Raw genomic sequence first — 18,816 nt, 5'->3', positions numbered from 1 at the left:
TCTATCTATCCGTCCATCCATCCGTCCGTCCGTCCGTCCGTCCGTCCGTCCGTCCGTCCGTCCGTCCGTCCGTTCGTTCGTTCGTTTTCGGGGAGTTCCCTCTCCTCGGCTATTTCCGGCCTTTTCCGGCGGTGTTGATGTTGCGTTCGTCACCGCCTCTCCCAGACTGCTTTATGTCTGGCAGCAGAGACCATGCGCGGTCGCCATATTACGGAGCACCCCTCCCCTCCAGTCCCGTCACAGCACACAGCCACGGCAGCGGTGCAGGAGGCTATATACTGAACAACGCTACCGGTTGGGAGGACCAGTGATACAGCAAAACCAAGACCAAACCGAGGATTCCGTGGAGTGGATTAACCGTTTCTGGTTTACCGTTGCCTGATTGCACTGTGCACTGCGTCGCTCTTTAGCGGATTGAAGGTTGCTTCTTCGTTTTATTTCTTTGAATCAATTTCGTAGCGAGTCACTCTAGTCTGTGTTTAGCTAGCCGGTGATGGAGACTGGCAGCTAGCTAGCTGACGTTACTCCTCTGTCAGGCTAGCATCTAAGAGAACGATTAACTGGACCTAGCTTCAGTCAGACTAATAGTTACGATATACGCTCAGGCTTTAGGAAGCCCACAAGATGTCATCTCGTAATTAACACCGGCACGAACTTATAACCCATTTAGTTGGCCGGTGAATTAAGAGTCCAAGTGGCATCAGCTGACGTTAGCTCACAAGCTACTAGCCCGTTTTGCCTCGCTGACACCGGATCACTGAGAATTCTGTGTCGTATGCGAGGCTGTAATAATCGGTCCAGCTTTGCCTTCGCATTTAGGAGCAGCCGCGACTTTGTCCAGCTATTTAATTTATTTTCTCGGTCGTGTTGATTGTTCACCGTAGTTTCGTCAAGACGGCGCCGTTAACGAACTGCGACCTTATTGCATACTGTCACAGACAAACTACCCCCCGGATTCTCTCGACATGCATCATCCGGAGTCCTCGGCAGACTCTGGCAGTGTTAGAAAAATGGCGCACTCGGCTGTGTTCCATAGAAAGGGGAGCAACACGGGCAGCGGGAGCGGCCCCGTGTTGTCCACGCCGGCGAACCCGGTGGTCGGTAACAGCCACGTCCCATCTGATGATTATCAGCCTTCCCTGTTGATTCAGTGCCAACCCCCCGCTGGTTCATCCTCCCCGGGTACTCATCATATTCCACCCCATAGCCTCAATCTGCACCCCCAGCCCACACAGCCGACTGGTGCACAGATCAAAAAAAAGAGTGGTTTCCAGATCACCAGTGTGACTCCGGCGCAGATATCTGTGAGCACCAACAACAGCATTGCGGAAGACACGGAAAGTTACGACGACCTGGACGAGTCTCACACGGAGGATCTGTCTTCTTCCGAAATCCTGGACGTCTCACTTTCTCGGGCTAATGACGTAGTGGGAGCGGAGAGGAGTTCTTCAGAGGAGACGCTGAACAACTTCCAGGAAGCAGAGACCCCCGGGGCCATCTCTCCCAACCAGCCTTCACACCCCCATTCCCTGAACCCGGCTCAACAGCGTAGCGGCTCCATGGTTAACGGGACTATGCATCCTCATCATCCAAACCACGCGGTCTACTCTCGGTCCTCTGTGCCTGTGAGCCCAGCATCTGCCCTTAATTCTGGAGCTTTAACTAGTGTCACCCAGAAAATGCCTTCTAACATTGGGGTCTCTCAAGAGAATGTGTCACAGGTTGCCCATCCAAGTATTACCGCTCAGCCTGTGGGGGCTGTGGCCCTCGGATCTTTACCGGGATTGCACAGTTCTGCTACAGCCACTACGGTTAGCATAATTAATCCCCAGACCAGCAGTGTTAGTAATGTGAATATATTGAGCTCTGCCAATGTGCCTGTGAGAGAGGGGATCAGCGCGAGTTGTAGCAGCGGCGGTGGATTTCCTCACAATGTGATAAGCGGCAGTGGGGGTAGTGCCGTTGCTGGTGGGGGCAACCTTATACCCACAGCTAATGTGGGCATAAGCCAACAACTACAGCATCAAAACAACTCCAACATCCCCATGACTACCACGAGTAGCGCTGCGGCGGCTGTCGGCGCCTCTGGAGGGATGGGAGTCTCCGGCGGCCTCCAGGCAAGGGTGGGGGCCGGTGTGCTGCAGCCTGCCGGTACGCCTGTCACGTCTGTCGCCCCCGCCCCAGCCTCACCTGCTCCCGCACAGCCTGCCCCCGCCCCAGCCCCCGCGGTGGCAACCACTAGTTCTCGCTTCAGAGTGGTGAAGCTCGACTCGAGCTCGGAGCCCTTCAAGAAGGGCAGATGGACGTGCACTGAATTCTACGACAAGGAGGCCCCGCCTTCTGCTTCAAGCTCCTCGGCATGTGACACCGGCTCTCCCGGCATGCGCCAGTTGGCCTCCGAGGGCTTTGCCGGGGCCTCGGAGAGGGACAGCGCTAGCGGTAGCTCCGTGAGTAGCACGATGAGTACTTTAAGCCATTACAGTGAGATTGTGTGTGGCGGAGAAACCGGGGGGCCTCCGATACCTCAGCATGATTACGCCTCGGTTCCTCAGGGCTTTCAGGGAATTCCCCACAGCATGGGGATCTCCCAAACCCAAACTCCCATGCAGCCCCAGGACGCACATTCGAAAGCCACCGCGCCCCCCTCGGCTCCCGCGAACGTTCATCAACCCGCTCACCTGTCGAGCCTCCAGACCACAAATGGACTCTCCACGTCTGCTGTGCACCAGCTCACTTATGCCCAGGCAGTTGCTAATCCACCCACTGCCTCCACTCAGGGCCTGGTGGGTGTGAAGCAGCAGAAGATCGGCTATGCCGCCCAGCTACCGCCACAATCGGCTAATCCGCAAGCTGCCCCGGTGCAGGTGAGGCCTGAGTATAATCAAACACACCAAGGCGTGCTCCAGGGTGCGGCTGTTCAACCCGTGCCAACCCAAACTGGATCGCTACCCTCTGGGCCTCCTAATGGATCAAGTCAGATGATGGGAGCTCTGCAGCAGCAGCCCCAGACGCTCCTTCACGCACAACCACAGCAGCCTTCAGCCCACCTGGCCTCCATGTCCAGTATGCCCTCTCACGTTAGTGGGGCAGCAGGTCTCGGCCAGCAGGGTCAGAATCACCCTGCTCTGGAGCACCAGAAGCCTCAGTCACTCCCAACCCAAGTTCAAAACCCCGGCCTGGGAAGCCAGATGCCCACAACAGTCCAAACCAGTCAAGCGTCTGCACCGAGCGTGCCTCCTCTCAACCCTCAGAGCGATCCCCAGGCACCGCTGCAACCCAACACCGGCAGAATGCCCCCCCAGGGTGTCGCGCAGAACAAACAGTCCTCGGCCGGCTTGTCTCAGGACCACAGCAACGCGGCGCAGGCCCTGTCTCATGCCGCCCAGGCCAGCGCCCTGTACGCCAGCCTGCCCACCTTCACCACCACCCAGCTGCAGGACGCTCAGCGACTGCTCCTTCAGCACCAGTCGGCATTATTGGGCCTGCCCAAACTGCCCGGAGGGGAGGCCGCGTCCACCATCAGCGCCAGCCAGGGCCAGGACACCGAGGGGAGCGCTGCTGCCGGGAGTGCCTTAAGTGCATCAGCTGGTACCAAGGCTGCTGATGGAGAGGAGGACGGGTAAGAGTCTTGTTTTTTACACCATCTACTGCGTTTAGATCCTGGGTGCTTTAGCACAGAAGCAGAGGGAGAACAAGTTAAGTGGGGTGGGATGGGGTTATGTTCCTAGACGGGCAGCAGACAGGGTCCAGACAGCCACAGGGAGCCTCTTCTGTCACTGGGGCACAGGAGGGCAGGGCTCAGCTGGATGTAATGGCTCCCAGCGTCACCATGCAGCTGCGGTGCTTCTACTTTTCTCCGTTGCCTGAGTGCTGACGAGCCGGCCTCAAATTCTGCCCACTTCACCGTCAGCAAATAGCTTGTCTGAAACGGGAAGAAACAAGGACGAGGTTTGATTGTTTCCAACCTCCCAAACATCTCTGAACAAGAAACAGAGGTGGAATAAATGATCGGACATGAAAGAGGACAATCCAAATATTAACTTTCTGTAAACTGGAGAGATGTTTCGCTGTTGACGTGAGCGCGGTGCTTACCTTCACTAAAAGCTTATTGATTTTTCCCTCCTCTCTCCGGCTCCATCTGGCTTCATCTTCACGAGCATATTTCATATTTCTGAAGCTTTGTTTGTGATTGATGGGAGCGAAGGTCCTGAGGAATGTCCTGCAAGCGCAGTAATACATTTTAAGCACCGATTTCCAAGTCACAGGGATATTTTAATCTCATGGAAGCGGCCGCTGCCGCAGGAAATCGCTCCGATTTCGCTCACTGTTGCAGCCTTTAAGCTTCTTCCCAACTGCTTATTTTCACCACAGCTTTGAGGATGACCTGCGTGGCTCCAGAGGTAGCCCAGGGGAACAGAAATCTAATAAAGCTCGGGCTAAGTAAAATTTTACAGCCCATTTAGTCGTAAAGTAAGTGACGGCCGCTGTTGTCACATGACGTTTAACTCGGAGGAATGTGGAATCTATGGGGATCAGGTGGATTATTGTCTTTGATGATAAGTAGCATTTGGTTGGAACCAAAGCCGTTCGTACAAATGAAGATTTTCACGGTCCATGAGTCTCATTTTCCTTCAGCTCACCTGCCGTCCCACGAGGAGCTGCGGGCTCTTTCTACGCTGGATTGTGCAACAAAAGCACGCAAACACGTGCTGCTGCGCACATCTTTGCGTTGCGGTCAGTCGGTAATTGCTCTTTTTGGTTTGGTTAAAAGTTTTTGCAGCGTTTTCTAACTTGTGAAAAAGGTCTTTCAGCAAGGTTCTCCTCTGGTGAAGGTAGTTCACCAGGAGTTTGGACGGTCTCATCAGTAGAAACGTTGCTCGCTCCGGGCAGCAGCAGCATGTTTAAGTTTCTCCATCGGTTATTTCAACTCACGGCCCCTGGTCAGAATTTCCACCCACACATTGATCTTTCTGTTCGTAGCCTCTGTTTCAAACACGTCTATTGTTGCTTGTTGTGCAGCAGGATCCCTGGAGGATAGATTAGCAGCAACAGGAGCAGGAGGCTGTGAACTCTGCGACAAGTTCGTCCTCACTGAATCACGCAGATTTGCTGGCATCAGAACCCAGAACGCTGCCAGCAGTTGGACTTTGTTTATGGAAACAGTCCTCCCCTTTTATTATTAGCAATAAGGTCTTGATTACTTCTGTTTCTTTGTCATGACCATAATAAGAGCTCAGTAGTTTTAGGTACCAATGATAATGCATTTTACTGCCGTCATTCGAACGCTACAGATTCCATAGTTTTTGAAACTCAACATAGCGTTTGACCTTAAGGACGAGCTGTAATGCTGCAGGTTTCTCTGCTGTGTGCGTGAGAACCCAACCGGAGAGCGTTTGAGAGAATGACGAAGGCTTCCAACGGTCCTCAGTGAAGTTGATGGATTTGCTTCAGAAGGGGTGGGTGGGCTGCACATGCTGGCGGTCAGCCTGCTGGTGTTAGGGGCCTGGAAAGGTAGTAAAAAACAACAAGGAGATGGTTGTTAGGAGACATTTTTAGCCTCGCATTTTAAACACTCGGACTATATTTCTCAACATCATCTTCTTGGTCGCAGCACCTGTTGTAGTGGATGAGGAGGCTTCCTAGCCTTTTTTTTCGGGTCGTAATTACAGCACTATTGTCCGGAGGTTTATTTGTGAATGTGTGAAGGCTCAGGGGAATGTGGGTTGGCCGGGTGGCAGCGCGATGCTATCTGTGCCGTTGTCTGTCTTTACCCTGGCAGCATAGAGACCCGCTGGTTGCCGGGGCCGTCGCTCATTGTGTGGAGATCAGAGAGATCCCCAAAATTCACAACAGACAGAGGAAGTGACCCAACCTGACCTGTCCCAACTTAGACTGGTTTAGCAAAGCTGATTGAGGACGCAGCAGATTGGACCAGATGGAACCAGACTGGGCAGAGCGGCGCATCATTCTACCTCCTCTGACCTTCGCTAGCGTGCTTGTCGGCTCCGCTGATATATTAGCGTGCTCACCGATTCAGGCTGGCTTGAGTCCTCTGTTTCAGTTCTTATCATAATTTTACTAAAGCTGCATGAAGGGCAAAGTGTCTGCATCTTAACTGGATAACGTGTATGTGTGTAGAGGAGCCACCAGGAACTGTGGCCATGTGCTGGTTGATAAGCTAAGCGTCCGCTAATGCTCCTGCATCATTAAAGTGCAGCTGACCTGGGAATGACCCTTGGAAAATGCACAAAGAAAGATGGAAAACGGGTTTCTGAGCTTGTCCGTTTGGACACTTTGTTCCACGTTTATAATGAAGGTCCAGTACTAGCAAGCAAATAATCAACATTTCTGATGATGGGAATAGGACACCAGTTTAACAACGGAGGTCCTTTTCCACTGTCCGAACAACTGGATGATGAGAATAGAATCCAAATGGCCTCCTATGGTGCTGCTTGGCCAACTTTAACTGTTAGCTAGTTATCATTCACACACAAGGCTCGAAAAAGAGCAGCGGAGTCTCGGAACACTTTGTTCCCCAAAACAAGCTCAGACTTACAATAAGATTAGCTGTTAGCTGCTCTACTCCAAGAACCTGCGGCGAGGCCAAACATTGACACTCAGGCTTATTTTTAAATGTATAGATGACTGTTAATTCTATAACACTCAAAGTAAACAGGGTTGTTGTTGTTGTTGTGATGCTGCTGACAGACGGACCGAGCCAGAGAACACGAGAACACCAGAGCAGCTACACGGGGGGGGGGGCTCACTGTACGCTACTGGATATTTAGAAGACGAGTGGTGAAAGCATGAATGGCAGGATGAAACCAGAGGAGGACGGTCGCGCTGCCGCTCTTCTCCCGCAGCTTTAGCATAGATCACGTCACCGGCGGTTGCTTTAATTTTACGTTTCGCACCGATTAATTCATTTTGCCTCCGTTCTGATGGCTAATCTGCCAATCAATAAACAGGACCGCTCCTCTGGAGAGCGCGGGTGGAGCTAATGGCTCCTAATGGAGGATAATGGATTGGTTCATCTAGAAGAAAATTGCACGTTGGCCCCACACAGATGCACACGTGGATGGAGCAACAACGGTCTAGCCTTGTCAGGAAGGTTTTTCATTTGGGCTCCATATTAACTTCCTAGCCGGGAGCAGCGTGAACTTCATGCATTTTCACTCAAAGGGGGATGCTGTGAATTTCCTTGGAGAGTACGAGAGCTGTCACACTTTATTTTAGAGGCAAGTCAGTAATAGAACTCTCCACCTGTGGGCCTCGTGCTGCCCGCTGCAGGGCTAATTCTATAGGCTCCCGTAGCTTCATCACCCTGCAGAACTCGTCTCACAACATCGATCCTGAAATCCTGCAGCTCTCTGAAGTCACAGGTTCCTCTGATCACGCGTGAAAACGCATCACAGCTCTCAGCTGCTCGATCATATGAGTGTGTGAAGTCCTTCAGGTCGCCAGTGCTCTATAGGGCCAAACTACTCAAGCCGGAGCCATCGGCACGTTATTGGAAGCTTCCGTATAAACGGCCGTCTGATCTCATCCTGAATCTCACAGGTGAGCCGGCGCATCGCCCCAACACGGCCCGCAGAACTGCAGCCCGTGTGTGTGTGTGTGTGTGTGTGGAAATGTGTGTATGAATATTCGCTGTAAAGTGAATGGCTGCTCTTCTGAACTTGAGACCCGAGCGCTGCTTCCATTGGCTGGTGTTATCGTTTAATCAGTAATCATCCACACTGATGACGAGTGCGTGAGTTGCCCCCCCCCCCCCAAGATAAACACACTTGAATCCAATCATTGAGACCCACAGTGTGAATAGGTGCCACTGTTTTTTAAGAATGATTTTGGGTACTGGTGGGTTGCTGCTGTCATCCCCCTCAACATGCAGGCAATGTGCTGAATCATGTGCAGCATTCTTGTGGCTCCAACACTGCCCAGTCAGCTCCAGGAATCTCTCCCTCTGTTTCCCTCTCCGGCCCATGCAGAACGCGCTGCTACACCATTCGTTGGGTTTTGCACATTTAATATCAATCCTTACACTAGGTTTTCCAAAATTATTGGCACAAATGCTGCCGACACAATCAAAGGGAGCTGGTTTCGTACATGTGGTTGGTGATGATTAATCTTGCTACATATAGAGCTTCATATATCGTTGTCATGATAACGTAAGTTATGTTGCTGCAAGGAGATGTGTAGTATTTTTAGATGTTGGAAATAAGGTCAGCAATGGCTCTTCCTGAGGTTAATGATCCATGTGTCCTCAGCTGGAATTGCTGCCAGACAGCTGGAAACGTTCAGGGCTTTGAAGCTGCTGTTAACAGAGTAATGACTTTAAAGTTTGGACGCAGCCTCTAATTCTTGTTGAAGATGAATCAATATCTTGCAGACCCATTTAGCTTTCTTTTTCTTTTTTTTTTTCCTGCTCTGCTCAGTAACTTGTTGCACCACGTGCCTCCATTGTACTTGTCCTCAAAGATCACAAGATGAAATGTGATTTCTCTCCTCCAGACACGATGTCGTCATTTCTTGTTTGTTTGAGTCTGTCGTCGTTTGAGATTGTTCCTAAAGTAATTCAAGGAATTTTCAAAATCTGGAATTGGTTTCAGTCCAGTTTTCTACATTGTAGTGTTAATTAGACACTCGAGGTCACCCACACAGAAAGATTGTCGCAGCAATGTTGCCTTTTCTTAAAGTTTATTGGCAGAATAGCTGTTTAAACATTCAATAGTGGAGTGTGAAGTCTATGTAAGTTAGTGTTCTGCTGCCCCCTGCTGGTGAGCTTTAAAAGCTCTAGACACAAACACTGTACAGTGGGACCTCTACTTACAAAATTAATTGGTTACAGAAGTTGTTTCGTAACCTGAAAATTACGTAAGTAGAGATGCGTTTTCCATGTAAATGCCCTAATCCGTTCCAAGCCCCCAAAAATTCTGACATAATTTTTTTTATAAATCATAAAAATGCATCAAAACATGTAACAAATACATGTTACAATTAGATTACCGCACAATAAATGTAGGAATTCAGTGCAAGGCCTCTCCAGGAACAAAATGAACTTTATTACAGGCTAATCTTACATTAGCCGTCATTACTAGCAACAAACATGAACACTTGTGGTAACACCGCCATCTACTGGACAAACATACGAACACCCACAATAAATAAAAGTTAAACGAAGACGACGCTGGGATACACACAAACTTGTACATATTGACGTCCCTCCTAGCCAATGGGATGACAGGAAAATGCTAGGCGATAGCCAATGGCAGAGCAGCTACAAGCAAGTTTGCGTTCGCTAAACTCCGCGAGCTGTGGAAATTTCTTTCGTAACAAGACGAAATATTTTTCCGTTGATGTTTCGTAACCTGAAAATTTGGCATGTAGAGACGTTCATAAGTAGAGGTCCCACTGTACTACTGTGTGTTTATGGTGACTATTTTTCCCAGCCTTATTGTAGACTAGCACCACTTTTATGATCGGCCTTTGGGTAATATTGTAATTATTAACATGTAAGTTTTTTTTTGTTGTTGTTTTTTACCTTAGAACATTAACGTCCCCATTAGCCTCAGATGGGTAAAAATCACCTGACATTCATGCTAAGGGGCAAACTTCCATGACTGATTTATGAAACATACTTTTAGTAGATTACTTTCACTTGAAAGAAGTTTAAATTTTAAAGTTAAATAATCACTTTGAAATGTGGTGGATTGTGCTACCATTGATTTTATTCCCTTTTTTTTTCTTTTTTTTTCAGAATGTGTAAACATTTTGGTTTAGTTGTTGGCTGACTACCACAGGCTTAAACCGACTATTTTAATACACTTTATTAGATTAAATGATGAAAATATCTTGCCGCTCGGTGGTGTTTCGGTGTTTGGCCACTAGATGGCAGCGTAGTATTGATTATCTCCAGTTAACGCTCAGTCAGGAGTTTGAGGTTAGTTTTCTCTGCAAATAAGTGCAAATTCTTACTCTACCTGGCTTATTTGGATGAGTTTGTTTTAATTAGCTAATTCAACATCTTATCCTGCCAATTCTTTGTTTAATTTATACTAAACATCACTGCTAATCTTAATCAGACTTCCAGGAAACATGACTTTCCTTTCATGAATTCATGATTTCTGTGTATTTTCTGATAAATTTGATTCTGATTGTCTCTTATGTTTGGTTGGCCTGCACTTTTGCTCTAACAGGTAAGATATGTTTTATTACTCTGGTTTTGGTTTTATAGTCTCCACCTAGGAGACTATAAAAGGTCTTTACACTTGCATGTCTTTTGTGTTAAGTTAAGAAAGGGCACCAAACTATCCAAATGTAGTCTCACACCTTTAATAATCTTTAAAGGATTGTTCCAATGACACCAGTAACATTCAATGACAAAGCAGATGAACATCTCTGAACCAAATGTCTACTGTAAATCTCATTTTTAGCTGGTAAATATGAACGTGTAGCTGTAAAATGACCATTGGGAACGTCGCCGTTGACCTGATTGCCGGAAATAAGAGATAGCTTGTAGCTAAGCTGTTGCTTGTGACGACTCTGCTGTCGTCAGAGATTTAGAGCTTGACGATGGTCATCAGTGGCTAATCCACTCGGGCTCCATCCTCGTCTGTCACGTTCTCACACAAATAAAAACAAGGGGAAATGCGTGGGTTTGGGTTAATTGTTCTAATGGGATTGATGAGAACTCTCAATGACTTATCTCAGTATCTGGTATCAAGACCCACCCAATGATCAGCCCTGGTACCTGACTGGGATCATGGGTGTCCCATAGCAAGAATTTATCTATTTTAGTCATAATTAGTGTTTGATTGAGAGAGTAATCAGCTGATCAGATTCACTGCAGCATTAATTCAAATCAACACATGGAAGATCTTTCCGGTGCTCCGATAGGTTCGACCACTAATTTTAGTCCAGTGAGAATTTCCACAGCATCTTTGATTCTTTTTCTTACATTTCGACGGCCCAGCACACCTTTTGGCCTGGCTTTTATTTCCAGTGCGTGTCCCATCTTGGAGCAGGCATGTTTATTATGCTTGAGGGAGCGTTGTTAGGAAATCCAGATTAGGGAGTGAGGGAATAATGATTCATTTGGCCTTGTGAGGAGATGGCCTCCCATCAGCCCACTCTGAAACCCTCCCTCCCAACAGTAAGAAGAAAAGGTCAAATAGAGGTTGGACATAAACCTTAAACCATAGTAATTTATTTGTACGGGTGCTGTTTAGATTGAATGGCCATTTAAATTCAACAGTGCTGCCCACAGTCATCCATCACAACAGGCCTGGGATGTATCCCGTTAATGTGGTAGCAGTCCTTGGAAATATGCAGGAGGGGGCAGAGATGAGGGTTCGGAGCTGTCCTCTCATAACTGCTCATGTCTTCAGTTAGCCTCCGTCCTGCCCTCTGTTGTCTGGGCCCGGAGTGCCGTGTGTTCTTTAGCTGCTAATCCATTTAATGCCAGGTTTCACTCCACATTACTCAAAGCTGCTGCTCACACACGCTTATGTAACTCGGTGTGTGTGTGGGGGGGTGTGTGGGTGTGTGGGGGTGTGTGTGTCAGGAATAAAGAGATGGAGCCTTGTATTTCTTTATGTAGAGGCATTACATTTCCTGGGGAAATTAGCGAGAGAGCGTTTGGTTCAAAAGTCTCTTCCGATTCAGTTTTTGTGCTCTCTCCCTCCTCTCCTGTGTGTGGGGCGTGTGTGTGCGTGCATGTGGTATAGAGTGAGGACTAAGGACTTGCTGTTGTCAGCCTAAATGCTCCAATAGCACCTGCCTCTTACATATGGGGGCCAAAATGGCTACTCATCATTCCTCCCTCTCCGAGTGACTCGCTCAGTAGCTCTCTGCCATTTTCCATAGTCAGGGTGTGACTATGGAAAACCAGTGCCAGGGTTTACTGGTAAAGTCTGTGTGCGCTTTCCACTATCAAACTACAGTTCAGCCGAGAGCCTTTACAATTCATCAATTCAATGGGCCTTTTTTCCATCACTGGGACGTGCCAGGCCCCCTTTATTAACGTGTCGCGATTGTGATTTCCCTAAAATGCAGCATTGGAGTGGAGGTATGAGTAAGAGATCTGTTGCCCGAGAGGCAGAAAGTTCACCACAAAGCTCAAGCGGTCTGTTCGTTTCATAATTTAAGATGCGATTAATTCACTTTGTTTATTGTTAAACTCAGATTGAAGTTGATTCTTGAAGTGCGTCGCGTCTCCTGTCCACACAGAAACCCTTGTTGCACGTCCAGCATGGACGCTAGAGAATTAAATGAAAGCCACGGTTACTTCAACAATGCATAGGTGAGATTTTGGGAGCAACTGCTACACAACATAGGATGTGTGATTTAGAATTTGTCGCCCAAAAAGTGGCAGATCCCAAGTTTCTGATGGGTCAGCAGAAAGTCCCAGTGAACGCTCGTGAGTTGTCAGTGTTTTTGAACTGTGTCACTCGGTTGATAAAGGCCCCTGTTCCTCCCAGATGTTGTGACAGTGAGTCACTCAGCAGGCAGCTCTGTTGGGACAAGTGAAATCCAGGGCATTGTGCTCCCCCTTCAGATGGTGTTTCTTGACCGCCCCTCTCTTAAGCCAGTAGGGGCACCCCGGCCGCATGTTGTGCTTCCTCTCCGAAGGCAGTTAAGCCTTCTTAGTGCGGCTTTTCAGTGAGAAATGACCAGATAAAATGCTGAAGCGTGGGGTTCTCCACTCTCACGCACAGGAGCTGACCTCGGAGGTCAAACCATGCCTCATTTGGTAACTGCAGACTAATCGTCAGGTGTTTGAATGCTTTGAGAGAAGACCAGGAACTTTTGAGGTCTCATTCATCTGTAGTCTGTGTGGATATGCCTGTTACGTAGAGCGTACGATATCTTAAAATAAAATGTCTTAAGAGATGGCAGGAGGCTGCCGATGCAGCGTTTAGCTTCAGTCTTTGATGTCCTGCCTATCCATGTCCTGGACAATAGAGGGCAGGGGTCTGTAGGAGCAGTGAAATCAGTGGGCCACATGCTAATCTCTGCTGATGGTTTACGTAACTCCCAGGATCACATGATCTCGCGTCACCACCCGCCCAGCTACTGTCGGTACTTAGTAATTCACTCAGCAGCCGGCCATTCAAACACAAATGGGCGCCACTGATGATGCGAAAAGGAGCACTCGCACGAAAAAGTCCTTATAACCCGGCAGCTCCCGACTGCCTCATGCAGTTGCACCTAATAAAGCGACTCTAGGGTGGCGACCCAGATCTGTAGTTCTGTTAGACTGAGCCAGAAACGAGAGGCTTTAAGAACACACAACACAAAGAAGCTCGGGAACGCACTCCTCGGGACTCTGTATGATCCTGCTGGCTGACAGCTCCATGAGGGCGCTGGGAGCACGAGCACAAGGCCATGACGACATAGCAATGAAGCTTTTGTTCTGGGAGCTGGAGCAGCATCTCAAAAGGTAAAATAACAATAATAATACAGACGGGGGAACCCCCGGGCAAGCTGCGGTAGTGTAGCGCTGCTTGGACCAATCGCTACAGTAGCTCCACACAAAGGGCTGCTGGGCCACATTGTCCCTTTCACTCAGTCATCCGTAGCTTCAGGGGCAGCAGCAACGTGGGGCAGATGCTATAAACCGGAGGTGCTGGATGAGCCGTGAGTGCGGTTAAATCTGTGATTTGTAGTAACCTCTTAGAGCTGAACCGTGCTAAATGTGGAAACAGGCGGCGGATGTGATCATGTAGGGACACGTAGAGAAACTGTGACCTATGAAACCCACCCTCACGTTCACGCATCTGTATTTTGGTTCAATAGTTTTCTCGTTTCGAGCGTTCTGGTCTCGTGCTCGTGTGATTTGAGCGATTCTTTAAATGATGAGGGAATGATTGATTGATATTTAGTGTGGATATTAAGTAATCATTTGAACTACACGAATCCCTGTGTGCAGGTAGTAGAACACATTTGGGTCGTGGTAATAAGCCTTGTTTCAGTCCATGTTTGAACGTCATGTGGTCAGCAGCTGCTGGAGGGAGCGCAGCACCGGCAGTTTTGGGTCATTTCTCTCTCGGGTTGCATCAGTAGGTCACTGGGCTAACGGCGTTTCCAGGGAGGCCTCCAGATGGATGCCGTGCGTTTAAAAGCCAAAAACTGTTCTGTTCGGTCATGAACCCGGGATGTGTATTAACGCTGCAGCGTTTTGGGAACTAGTAGCGGGGAAGTGGCTGTTTGACAGCACGACTGCATTTGGTCTTTAAAAACATGTGGAGCTTATAAATCCATACGAACAATCCTCCCCTTCCTCATCGCACTCTGGATAATTGGTTAAACCTTCTTCCAGTCAAAGAAGAGACCGGAAAAGATAAGAGGAGCTTAGAGCCTCTTATTTGGATTCTCGTTAAAGCGTTAGACTGGGATCACAGATGAACAGAAGCTGACTTCACGGTACCGCTGCTTAATAAAACCAGACCCTGACGCCCAAATTAGCCCAGGTGCAGGTTTATCAGTGACTAGATGGAGAAGCGTTACCCAGGTAGTGACGAGTTATTGACCTTTTTAGTATTGGACGATGCAAATGATTGTTTATGGACCTGCTTAATTAGCAAGCATTTGAATTAAAGTGTAACTAAACCGAATTCAGGCTGTTTTTTATGTGGAGGTCTGCTGCGTGGGTGGGTGCGATCACAGGCAAGAATGTCAGGAGTGTCGCAAACATGTGATTTTTGAGGATCTGGGGTGTACGTGGAATGTGTGAAGGTGGCCTTTCAGTGTGTGCGTGTGTTGTTTTAAGCGTGTCTGAGGTAGGAATGTCTGCCTGAAGGAGTTGTTGGTCGAGGTGTGACGGGGATCTTCTCCTCCCTGCTGCGTGACCACCGTTTTTGCGTGCGTAATGCCGCTTGAGGCAGATTGTGTCTTCCTTCATCTAAGAACCAGTAACCCAGTAAAATGGGTCAGAGGGGCTGCAAACTCTACGGCCTCCAGTGGTCTGTGAACAGGGAGCTGAGGCACATGTGTGTGCAATATTCAAGTGATGGTCTTGATGTACATTAGGGTGGGTTAACGTATTCCCAAAATCTGACTACAAAATTGAGTCAATTAACATACCTTAATTACTATCCACACTTTCCAAAGATCCATGGCAAAGCTTCCTACCCGATACACTGTATATTTTATTTATTTATATTTGCCTTAGACAGAGATTAATAATTTAAATTGAAATAAACTTGTATTTCTCTGATGTGCAGTTCTCTACTTCACCACACGGGGGCAGCACAGACGCGGTTTCCAAATCTATCGCTGTTGTTCCTGTAAATACCATCAGTCGTTGTGGTTTTCACAAGTTAAACGCAAATTAAGCGATTCACTCTGAACACACTTAATGACCAAAAGACGGGCAAAGGTGAAAGATAGTCTTTCGCGACCCGGAGTCTCATCGCGTCTTTATTTGCTATATTGTTCAGGAAGCACGAGTGGAATTTAATTCCGTGTTATCCCGGTGTTAGCGACTCCGATGAGAGCTGTACCGGTGAATGACCGCGCTGCTGCTAACCTCCTGCCCCCGTTTTGTTCTGTTCTGCACTTCTTTCTTCCTTTCCTATCCGGTTTTTCCCGGTTTCATCCACATCCTCTCCGTCCTTTGAATATTTTATGCAAAACCGCGTCAGCTGAGCGGCGTTTGGGGGCGTTCCCGCATAATTTATGCGCGCACCCGCCGTCTCGACCAATCAGGCTTTGGCCGCTGTTTTCGTGTCCGGATAAATTATGCGGGTTTGTTCCCGGCTGCAGATTTTCTACGCGCGCCGCCGGGATGAGCTGACCTTGGCTCGTGTCTCTTTCTAAAAGCTGCGGTAGGCGCACGAGCTCCAGCGGACGCAGCGTAGCATACATTGCGCTCGTGGATGCGTGTCTCGCGGCGGTGCTCGTGAGAGCGGCGCGTTTGTGGACGGACTGTAAAAACCATGGCCAGCATGAATTCGTCGTGTTACTCCGTGGCGATGGATCTGGGCGTCTGTCAGCTGCGAAATTTCTCCATCTCCTTCCTGTCGTCGCTCCTGAGCGCGGAGAGCTCGCACCTCAAACTCGACAATAGGTAAATAAAGCAGGAGAAAATGGCGTTGGCGGAGCCGAACGCGTCCCCTTTGTCGCGCTCCACCTGCAGCCTGTAATGTCACCTCTGTGCCGCGGAGGCTCGGCGGACGGATGCTCCCCGTATCAGCGCACGCACGCAGGCCGTGGCCGGTTGTACAATAAAACTGTCGACTTTCCAGAAATTTCCGGAGGCTTCGTGTGATGCCCCGCGTTTGTGTGCCGCACGGATGGGTTTGGATATTTGTTGATCAGATGCTCCTCTCTTGCAGCTCGTCCGGAGCCAGCGTCGTGGCCATCGACAACAAGATCGAGCAAGCGATGGTGAGTTCACGGCTACAGCACTGTTCGGGACGGCACAAGAGGCCTCCAGTAAGGTGACCTAGGGTGAAGGAGGCGGCATGGCCAGATGAAACGAGTAGTTAAATCTAAATAATCCACTTACACGATTTTAAATGATTTTTTATTTTTTTGCTCATACAGCTAATGTTGCACGATTTGTGCGACTTGTAGGCTAAAATAACTGCAACCGAAAAAAAGGGTACGAACCCGGAAACGTATTTAGGGTTGACTAAATGGTTATTAAAGTGGATTAAATAGGGGTAAACTGGCTGTGACTATTTTTTCTGTTTGGCTTGGTTGTCAACGCTGTCAGTCCTGTTGCTAGGCAAACTTAACGCCTTTCTCTCGAAATAAAAACCTCGCCCTCTGATTGGCTCCTGTTTAAATATGGGCGGGGTTGATGACGTGTACGCTGGGATAAACTCACGGTTTATCTGTCCCATATGTGATAATAACATTCATATTTGACTCATAACCCGTTCAATTTCTTGCATTTATGGACCACCACATGCTAGCTGACATTTGATTTTTGTAATGCAGAATGTCTAATCACGCCACTATTGACACCTTATCTTTATAAACAGGGCTTGTTTAAACGGCAAACAGATTGATTTTTTAAATTCTAAAATTCATCAAAATGCTTGTATGATTATTTCACGATTATATGCTTTTGATTCATTAAACCTAAAATAATAGTTTTTATCCTGCCTGACATGCTTGGTGTGTGTTCCTCCCTCGTAGGACCTGGTGAAGAGCCACCTGATGTACGCTGTGCGTGAGGAGGTGGAGGTCCTGAAGGAGCAGATCAAGGAGCTGATCGAGCGGAACTCCCAGCTGGAACAGGAGAACACCCTGTTGAAGACGCTGGCCAGCCCGGAGCAGATGGCCCAGTTCCAGGCCCAGGTTCAGACCGGCTCCCCACCTGCCCCTCCAACTGCTGCAACACCAGGACCCCCCAACGCCGCCGCTTTTGCCCAGACCGCCTCGCACAGCTCTGGTCCTTCGGCGTAACCCGCTCTGCACGGACAAACTGAGTTTTTTTGTTTTGTGTTTCCAACTTCCTGTCTGTTACAGCAGAAGGTAACCATAATTCCGAAGGCTGGAGGTGATGTTCTGGAGAGAATTTGCACATATTTATCTCAGAAGGACGTGGCCGCAGTGCTCCGCAGCACAGCGGGGGGGTTGACATGAAGATCCAATCATCAAACATTTGCCAAAAATTCATAATTAAACACACAACCACGGACATATCATGTAGAATGTCTGATGACAAGAGACGGCTCCTCAGCAGCTGTGATGCTTAACCTGGATTTCAAAAAAAGAATCACTGTGCCTGTGTCTGGATTTTTAACTGATGTCGAATTACCGATGATGACGATGGGAGAGGAGGAGGATTTTGTTGGCTGTTACTTTGGTTTTTTTGTTGTTGTTTTTTTTGCTGAATGATGTAAATAGAAGCATCTTTTTCTTCCAGGCCTGGCTCTAAAGTTACAGGCTGAGGGCTGTGTCAGAAACGAAAAAAGGCCTTTTCCGAGTGACAAATGAGGAATGTGAGCAGTTCATATCGTCACGTAGTCCCCATCTGGAATGGGGGGGCGTGATAGCGGGAGGGCGGTTTTTTGAATAACGCACGTCTGAGTTGACGTAGCTCAAACTGGGTTGGTGGGATGAACAAAATGAGGTTTCTTATGGGGATGATGAGAATCTATTTCAGTATTTGAGTTTCGAGCCCCTCGTTTTGCCCTTGATGATGCTCATTGTCGCTGTTTTCTCCGCCCCGCCGCAGCATGTAACGGGGGGGTGGGAGACGTTGAGCTAAGCTGCATATTTCTCTTTTCATAAATGAGGTTTGATGGGCAGAAGAGGATGTATATTTCTGTATAGTGTAAGTACCATGTAAAATAGTGAAGCGGGGAGGAGAAACAGATGCTATCATGGCCGCAAACTGACGCAGGTGACGGGGAGGCACGCCGTTCTTGCCCAGTCGGCGCCATCTATTTTTAATGCTGTATTTTGGAGACTGGATGGATGGGATTTAGGGTTATTTAACTGACAAAACACAGCCAACGTTTTCCACATTACTGCAACATTTACTCTTTACTGTAAAATCATTTACATTTGGCTCCTGCTGGGGTACTCGCACCTTTTTATTTTTAATTTCCTGACAGTGATGTACTTGTGAACAAGATCCTAAAAGAATACAAACTCCGGAGATTTTCTTTTTCCCTTTTTTTTTTTTTTCATTTCCTGTATCAGTTGTTATGCTCATGTTCTGTGCATGTTTCTGCAAAGACTGGATGAGATATTGTACCATACTTGCCACAATTGCACTTGACGGCTGCACTTCACAGCTTTCAATAAACATGCTTAAAGAATAACCACCAGCTGCGCACCATCCTTATTTTGATA

The 18,816-nt window shown here is 48.2% G+C and overlaps 1 protein-coding gene across 3 annotated transcripts; it reads left to right on the top strand.

The window, feature by feature from the left end:
- The first annotated feature begins 187 nt into the window (after positions 1–187).
- Positions 188–18,785, top strand: LOC130527267 (TSC22 domain family protein 1-like). Of its 3 annotated transcripts, none has more exons than XM_057035559.1 (3): positions 188–3,619; positions 16,338–16,389; positions 17,149–18,785. In XM_057035559.1, exons 1-3 carry the CDS (start codon positions 966–968, stop codon positions 17,416–17,418), a joined length of 2,976 nt encoding a protein of 991 aa, XP_056891539.1. In that variant the 5' UTR covers positions 188–965; the 3' UTR covers positions 17,419–18,785. The 3 variants fall into 3 exon arrangements, with proteins under 3 accessions (XP_056891539.1, XP_056891559.1, XP_056891548.1); XM_057035579.1 differs by lacking the exon at positions 188–3,619 and adding an exon at positions 13,131–13,441; XM_057035568.1 differs by lacking the exon at positions 188–3,619 and adding an exon at positions 15,760–16,069.
- The last annotated feature ends 31 nt before the right edge of the window (positions 18,786–18,816 follow it).

The sequence above is a fragment of the Takifugu flavidus genome, chromosome 1 (assembly GCF_003711565.1).
Source record: "Takifugu flavidus isolate HTHZ2018 chromosome 1, ASM371156v2, whole genome shotgun sequence".
Lineage (NCBI taxonomy): Eukaryota > Metazoa > Chordata > Actinopteri > Tetraodontiformes > Tetraodontidae > Takifugu > Takifugu flavidus.
The sequence above is the reverse complement of the archived record's forward strand: the minus strand, read 5'-3'. Positions and strand labels throughout refer to the sequence as shown.

Coding starts and splice junctions, on each gene's coding strand:
- LOC130527267 (XM_057035559.1), top strand. CDS start 966: ATGCATCATCCGGAGTCCTCGGCAGACTCTGGCAGTGTTAGAAAAATG. Junction 3,620..16,337: donor GCTGATGGAGAGGAGGACGG/GTAAGAGTCTTG, acceptor CCTCTCTTGCAG/CTCGTCCGGAGCCAGCGTCG. Junction 16,390..17,148: donor ACAAGATCGAGCAAGCGATG/GTGAGTTCACGG, acceptor CCTCCCTCGTAG/GACCTGGTGAAGAGCCACCT.